General features: G+C 41.3%; 1 protein-coding gene across 1 annotated transcript; it reads right to left on the bottom strand.

Annotated features, from left to right (window-relative positions):
- Positions 1-6,779: 6,779 nt before the first annotated feature.
- Positions 6,780-7,721, bottom strand: LOC124342156 (angiomotin-like). The gene is made up of 3 exons (XM_046795123.1): positions 7,714-7,721; positions 6,841-7,649; positions 6,780-6,799 (listed from the first exon to the last, which is right to left on the bottom strand). Exons 1-3 carry the CDS (start codon positions 7,719-7,721, stop codon positions 6,780-6,782), a joined length of 837 nt encoding a protein of 278 aa, XP_046651079.1.
- Positions 7,722-8,011: the final 290 nt, after the last annotated feature.

The following is an 8,011-nucleotide window of genomic DNA, read 5'->3' as shown; positions in this document are numbered from 1 at the left end:
TCAACCATAATCGTCTGCAGGTGCGGTCACGAGGAAATGAATTTCATCAGCTGGGTGTACCATCACGAAGCAAACACATCCAATTTCGATGACCTTGATGCCTGGATAGTTTTGAATACGGATGAACTTGACCTACAGTATTCCCATTATATCTAAATAAATCCGCACTGAGACATCTCTCTTTTCCACCGTAACGCTTAAACTGCATAGGAGCGCTCCTATCGATTCAAGCTCATTTACAGTATGTGCCTTTAAACATCTTGTAGGGTACACGAGCTTTTATTATCAAGCCAATAAATCACGTCCCCACACTGTAATTGAAGAATCGGAAAGAATTTCCAAATAAGAGACTTCTGGGGAAAACACTTTCTCTCTGTGTTACCTAAGGTTACTGAACCACCACTCAAGATCTTGCATAAACTCCACCGAAAGTGCGCATTTTATCTTAAGATCAAAATTAGCGCGTCTGGCCAGATTGATATAAAAGGCCTGCATTCTTCTGAAATGAGCCAGTGCAAATGGAATCGCCTATGTAAAATTTCCCATTATCGAAGCCATTTCCCGCAAAGAAATTACTGATTTTCCTAACGCTACGTCGCATTTAGCCTTAACTTCCGCCGCTTTGCTGCTTGGCATCGAAAAGGAAAAATTATTTTAATTAATCATGAGGCCAAAATACTCCATTATTTGGCTAGGTTCCACCATTGACTTTTAAAAATTGATTAGGAAGCCTATATGCTGCAAAAGATCGATCGGTTTTTTAAATCCCCCCTTCACGCCTTCTTTCGACGAATTCATAATTAAAATATCATAGAGATAAATAACCATACGCATTCCTGTGTTCTTAGCTTTCTTGTTTTTTTGTGGGAAACCTGTCCCAATGTGATTGTCAAGTAGGCATCCTTCAAGATTAATTTGACCATGCAATCCCTCTCTCTTATTATGAAACGTGATGAGTCAAGATTCTCCATCTTGAAGTGTTCCTACCTTATGAATTTAGGATTCAACGTTTTCTAGAATCACAATCGACCGAAAACCCTCAGAATTAGTGCCTTTTCTAACGTCAACTTTCTAACCCAACCTCCACTTCGGCCTATTTTTCAATAACTCGTCAACTTCCTGGGCCATAAATTTTAACATGTCCACAGATATTTGAACAGGTGACGGCTTTTTAAATTGCTTTGGAGCTATAAGAAATCAAAGTTTACCCCACTCGTCACGCAATCTAGTACCCAACCATCTTTTGTAATTTTACCAATATTACAAGCAAAATCCAAAATACGAGCTCCTACTTTTATTATCTGTTCCTTCTTACAATTAATGCTAATTTTAGGGGAATCCAAAAGACTGCACGCTACATACCTTTCTCCGCCTCTGATAGAAGCGAATCGTCTCTGATCTTCTCGGTCTCAAGACCCTGGTGGATGGATCAGGACGGCGATGGCTTGTCTTACTTGCGCTTACTCTGGCCTTCTCCCTTGCCGCCGATTAGTTGGCCAGCGTGACATCTTGTGCCGCCTCTTACAGCATAGATTGAAAAAAGGAGTCGGTAAAAAGGAGCTCTATAACCTCCTTTCCAAGGACTCCGGGTCCACTAGAGAGGCCACCAAACGTCTTCTACACTGAGAAATGTGGTTATAGACTCTTCTCTATTGCTGCAGGATCAATTGAACCGTATTTTCTACCTGATCTTTCGCTTCGCCATCGCCCTTGACTTCAAAATCTAGCACAAATTTCTTTGAAATCAATTTCGATTCGTCCGCTTTTAAACTTTGCACCAACCAGTTTCTAATAATCTCATCTCGCCAGAGATCTCCTCAAAATTGGCTCATTGGAGCCACTAGCAACATTGGACTTGCCTGTTTGTCACCTCGACTGACAAATCCTTAATTTTATGCTTCTTCCGCTGCTTTGTTTTCGGGAATCAGTAACGAGAAGCTGGCCTACACGCAGGGAATTCCGCCTCCTCTTGTTCTGACTCTACATCGTCAACGCGTTCTCTTCCACCTCAACATCTTTTTCCTCTTCTTCCTTCATTCTTCTACGCTTCCTCTTTTTCCGATCAACTCGCTTTGCACATCAACTTGGCTTATCAACTTATTCGTAAACTTCCTCATCGACATAGCTTGGTCTACTCGACCCTTCTTTAAACTCTCTATCTTGATAATAACGATGCTTATCTAACCATTCTTCGTGTTGCTGTCCTTCGAATATTTCATTTTGAAGGCCACGTTACTCGAAATGGTCATGGACAACAACGGGCCAGCGCCACGCGGGTCCCAAATTGGGAAACGATCTATTTACAAAAACTTGTATTTTTCGTACTGACCATGAGGTCACCTATCCCATTCCTCCATTGTGAACTCAAAATTACGATTTTCCTGATCTCTGTTAAATCAGCTTATGGTCCGTGGATCACAAGAATAACGCCCTTTCCCACCATTGTAATCACTTGGACCTGACATCTTTACTGTTCAAGAGCTGAAAAAAGTCTTATCGGCATATTTATAAGACTCTGTTTAACATTTCAAAAAATTGGAACAGGTTTAATGTTAAAAATTTATTGGTAGAAGTGTAAAACTTAGGAGCTCTCTGTAGTATATACGACAATGATGTAGTGTGGAAAGATTGGTGAGTCCTGCTTCGTTGGCTCCTTCTTGATCCTTCAGGTTGCTTTTGAATAGGTGGAGAGCCGCCGACCAGAATGGCTAACAAATAAATTACAGCTTACAAAACAATGCCAAACATGGACAATCCCATGCAATCTTGGCAAAACAACAGTAAAGTCTTCATTTAAACGGATGAAACGCTTTCTAAAATCTTAGTTATAATGCCAAATATTTGGTGCCCATTTCCAATAGAGGCACATAGCATACCAACTAGCCTTGTTTAGTCTCTTTCCTACAGTTTTTGGTGAAAAATGGGCATGTCTGTATGTTTCACCGACCAATATTGACGGAAAACATCAAACAATTTTAAAAAGGGGAGAGAGAAGAGACCAGGGTAGGAAAAGGTACAACCGCGTTTTATACTCGACTTGCAGGGAGCAGCAGACATCAAATCACTTTCACATCCGAAAGGAATGTATAGCACAACCTTTCAATTTTAATTTTTTTATGGATAAATTTTGTCTGCAAATGGCAACTGGCAAGTGTTGCCTGTTGCCATACGAGTTCCTCTGCTGTTGTTCTTGATTTTTTTGTGTGGCCATCTCGTCCACCTAGCCCAAATGGATCTAAAGGATTCGAATCCGGTTCAGTCAGGAATCGATTGGCGATGATTTTCATCATCATGGAATCGCCTTAACCTCCCTTTAATCAATGTACACAGCCCATAAAAACCGTATTATGGGCCTACGATAATATTTCCTACTCCTTTCTACACAAAACGGCTGACGGAGAAAAGAGGCGGCTTTGGCTAATCCCAAATTAGCATGTCTTATGGCATTTCATCGACTGGTACTGTTACTATTTGAAAACAAAAATAATTAAAAATACGAAGTAAAATTTAAATAAATTCCTGGTGTTGGGAAAACATTTAAGATATTTTACGACATTTTTCAGATCCATTGCGTTTAAAAGGAATTTCCAAGTCAGTTTCTGAGATGGCACACAAACCTGAAGGTTGAAACTAGAAGAAATAACTGTAATGGTATTGATAAGTGGAACTAAATCCTTTCTACAAACACACCTTTTGTAATAAGAGAAATGAAGCAGGTCTTACCACGACAGAAATTTCGTTTCATTTTCTTGTTGCGTAAGTTAAGTAGATGAACACTTTCAAACAGTTGCCAGCTGTTCGTTCGCTCAACTGTCAACAACCAGTACCTGCTCGAGAACAGTCCTCAACATCTCACCTCCCAAATTTCAGTGATGCACCAACTGAGTTGAATTTTAATGTGTTGCGGCTGGATTAAAAGTTTCTTCAGATTGAGATCCAGGCTCAGATATTGGTAAAATCGATTCACTGTCTTCATCCCTAAGTCTGATTGATTCAGATCAGGGAACGTCAACGGGGTAAAACGACCATTTGTTCTTGTCCGACTAGGATATTCAACCAGGAACCTCAACGACATCACGATGACGCCCTCACCTACAGTCATTCAAGCAGTAAAATTAAACAATTAGGGATGAAAGGTGTCTGCCGTACACTATTGCAAATTCCAAAACTGCCCGACATTAAGCCGTAGGTTCTATTCTTTTTTTATTCCGAAATAAAGTTCATTACGTTTTGTACCCCTTAACGTTTGTGATATTCAAATAGGTAAGGAAGTTTGAATTAGACCACTGCTAGGCGTCCAAAGGATGTGGTGTTTTTATGATCATTCTTTTTCATCGTTCCAGTTAAGCCCTTTCTCTATTTTACTCATTTTAGGTTACTACCACCACGAATTTAATATCAATTATCTCCCAATTATTTTTAAATACAAATTAACCAGTTTAAAAGTCATATTATTTTATTGCTTGCACAATTAAAATAATAAGAAATTTTGGGTTACAGACATTTGTGTTAGCTTACGTTTGAGTTATCGCAAAGAAAAACTAAAAACATCCTCTTGTGAAGGAATAATATGCTATCACCATGATTTTTTTAAATTTTTGTGAATAGCACTTTCCTCGCAAATTGGCGAAGCGCCAATGTTTCCAAACTTAAAATCGCCATATGTTTCCGTACGAAAGTGTGTGGCGATAAAAAATTGCCGAAAATTCAAATTTGTTAATTTTTTCTTAAACCTTGCACAAGCAGTAGATGACATATTCATCTACAATTGGGCAAACATTCACATTTTTTTAATGAAACGCTGATTTTTGGCGATTTTTTAAAGAAAAAAGGATGATTTATTTTCATGGTGCAGGGGCAAAATCCTTGCCCGGGAAAGAATGGCGGAAAGAGAATATGGAAGAACAAAGGGGTCTGGCGTTTTTCCCTCTGCTATTTTTTCCTCGGGGCAGGATTCGCTCCATACGACGCGAGAAGAAAAACAAACATGTAATTAAAAAATCGCCAAAAATCAGCGTTTTATTTTCTAAAAAATGTTAACTTTGCCCAATTGTAGATGACTATGTCATCTACCTTTTGTGCAAGTTTCAAGTAAAAGTGAACAAATTTGAAGTTTTGGAAATTTTTAAAGTTAGCTTTCTTGATAGCAGCCTCTTGTTTCTTCGCTTCCTTCCGAATTTTTTTCGTAAGCCTCTTTACTCTTCTGTAGCTCAAGGTCGCTTGTTAGATTTCTTGCTGAGCCTAATCTTTTATTCGTTTTTAACATGCGTGGCCCACTTTGTGGCACCTGGGAATCGGTAGTAAGTCTCAGGGTGCGAAATGACGAACCACAGAAAATGAACTGTCGACGTTTTCTTCTGGAACAGATATAGTCGGCGAGGAAGTACACGACACAGAATGATCCTGCTGTTCATAATGCTGGACTGGAGTGGACGAAGCTACTGTAACACGTTACCCTCGTCGTATTCTTTTGGAAAAAGGAACGGTAGGTGTGAAGGTACACGATCCAGCAGAAAGGATCATTCTATCTGGGGGCTGGTAGAACTGAACTGGAATGGAGCGAGTGTGTGGCACGGCAAAATCTGCTCACGAAGTAATAAGAGTAGAAGGAACTGACGACGAAGAAGAAGACGGTGATAGCTTATGTTGAAAATTTCTGCATCTGTGAAATCGTATTTCTTGTACAAGACCCCAACTTGGTCGTAAAAGTTCTCCATTACTGGATGGTTCGGGGCACCGGCTCTTGCTATGCTAGTTCCTTCCGACTTTCTAAATAATAACCGAGGATGGCGTTTTATGAAATTTGTAAACCTATCGGCTCCAGAACAACTATTTTTCGACCAGTTGGGAGGAAATATAATGCCATTATATCGAGCGTACGGAAATGTCAACTCCTTCAACAATTTGGGAGTAAAGCATATTGTTGTGATTGGATATGCAACCGTGCAACACTAGATGGCAGCACCTTAGATGGCAGCACTCTTGATAAGGGAGATATCTCGGCCTTCTCTCATCTACTGTATAGGCCTTTACGTTTCTCTCTCTCACTTTTCTGCTGGCTGGTGCAGCACGCTGACGAACAGCTCTCTCGCGAAGAACGTATTTTCACTCCTCCACATTTTTCTCAATTTCAGAAATTGTTCCCTTCCAGATATCTCTTCTTTTCAATGTACCGAAACTATTTATCAATGCTAGCTCCTGCAGCTGGTGGAATTTATATTTAGGTTGCTTGGCCGTCCTAGTAAACATTTTACAAATGTTTAATAATAACCTTAATAATTTAATTTTAATTTCCCTTAATAATAACCTGGTCCATATATGGGGTATTGCAGTGTGCAGCGGTATCTTCCACGTCCACCAGTCTCCAAGAATAAAATATTGTCTTTGCCATTATGGGTTTCTACACTACAACGTGCATTATGGACATTGTAATGTCCCCATCTCCCCAGATTGAGACTCTGGACGTATTGTCTGAAATTCGGGCCTGTGGTGATCATGAGGCCATTCATGACCACCGCTCCAACATCAATCAAGTGATTTAAGAAGATCGCTCCAGCCTCGCGCTTGTTTTCTGCAACGAAGTTGTCAATGGAGTCGTATTTTGCTACAAATGCATCTCCTGTAAGAAAAAGGAAATTATTAATAAAAAATAACATAAAAATGAATTAAAAAATTAATTACCTAGAATGACATATGTTGTCTGGAAACCCGTTAACGTTGGGTAAGTCCGAATGGTCACCCCCGACCTTAGGACACTGGTAACGAAGTCGAATAGGTCTTTAAGGACCAACATGCGTGGCTGCATAATTACAGCAGCTACTGGAACTGGTTTGCCAAGGCCGGCTGGCCGAATGGCGGCTGCAGCAGCTACTTGAACTGGTTGGCCAAGGCCGGCTGGCCGAATGGCGGCTGCTACCGGTGGTTGCTGAAGTAATTGGCCAAGGCCGGCTGGCCGAATGGCGGCTGCAGCAGCTACTGGAACTGGTTGGCCAAGGCCGGCTGGCCGAATGGCGGCTGCAGCAGCTACTTGAAGTAATTGGCCACGCCCAGCTGGCCGAATGGCGGCTGCAGCAGCTACTTGAACTGGTTGGCCAAGGCCGGCTGGCCGAATGGCGGCTGCAGCAGCTACTGGAACTGGTTGGCCAAGGCCGGCTGGCCGAATGGTGGCTGCAGCAGCTACTGGAACTGGTTGGCCAAGTCCGGCTGGCCGAATGGCGGCTGCAGCAGCTACTTGAAGTAATTGGCCACGCCCAGCTGGCCGAATGGCGGCTGCAGCAGCTACTTGAACTGGTTGGCCAAGGCCGGCTGGCCGAATGGCGGCTGCTACCGGTAGTTGATTAAGTGGTTGGCCAAGGTCTGCTGGCCGAATGGCTACTCCTGGTGTTGCTAACAATTGACGTCCGCGTCCAATTTCACGACCAGCAGCAGCGCCAGATGGTTCTAGATTGCTCCTGCTAGCTGAACGGACAATTCTTTCCGCAATCGATGTTCTTACTCTTCTTCTGCTTCGATCCGGCGAAGATGATGATGATGATGAAGGCGAAGGTGATCTGTCTTCTTCACTTACAATAACTCCAATGTTGTCATGATCTACAGTTATGGCGGGTCTTCCATGACTGTAGTCTCGCCTTTGCAGTCCTCTTCTCTGCCTAATTAAATAAAATGTAACATATTAATAAAATACAAAAAAAAAAGAGTTTGACGCAAAATTACCTGTTCATTTTTGTTTTTATTTCGATTCAGCTAGAAAAAGGCGATGATGGTGATGCGATTTGATGATGGTCCCAAAAAATTCTAGAGAAGTAAACAGACAACACACAAAAGTTAAGAGAAGACACTCAAGTCATCGTGACTGAAAAAAAGATGGAGGCCCATGATAAAAATGTATGGGAAAATGTACATCAGATTTGAAATGTGGAACGAAAAAGTCGAAAATGAAGTGGCAAAATATGTGAGCAAAATAGTCGGACATCAAGTGAATGATCATCAAGTTCAAATCATTCCTTTTGAC

The sequence above is a fragment of the Daphnia pulicaria genome, chromosome 6 (assembly GCF_021234035.1).
Source record: "Daphnia pulicaria isolate SC F1-1A chromosome 6, SC_F0-13Bv2, whole genome shotgun sequence".
NCBI classification, from domain to species: domain Eukaryota; kingdom Metazoa; phylum Arthropoda; class Branchiopoda; order Diplostraca; family Daphniidae; genus Daphnia; species Daphnia pulicaria.
The sequence above is the reverse complement of the archived record's forward strand: the minus strand, read 5'-3'. Positions and strand labels throughout refer to the sequence as shown.

Excerpts from the sequence above, each read along its gene's own strand:
- LOC124342156 (XM_046795123.1), bottom strand. Across the intron at positions 6,800-6,840 it reads AGCCGCCATTCGGCCAGCCG|CCACGCATGTTGGTCCTTAA; the intron begins GCCTTGGCAAAC and ends GTAATTATGCAG.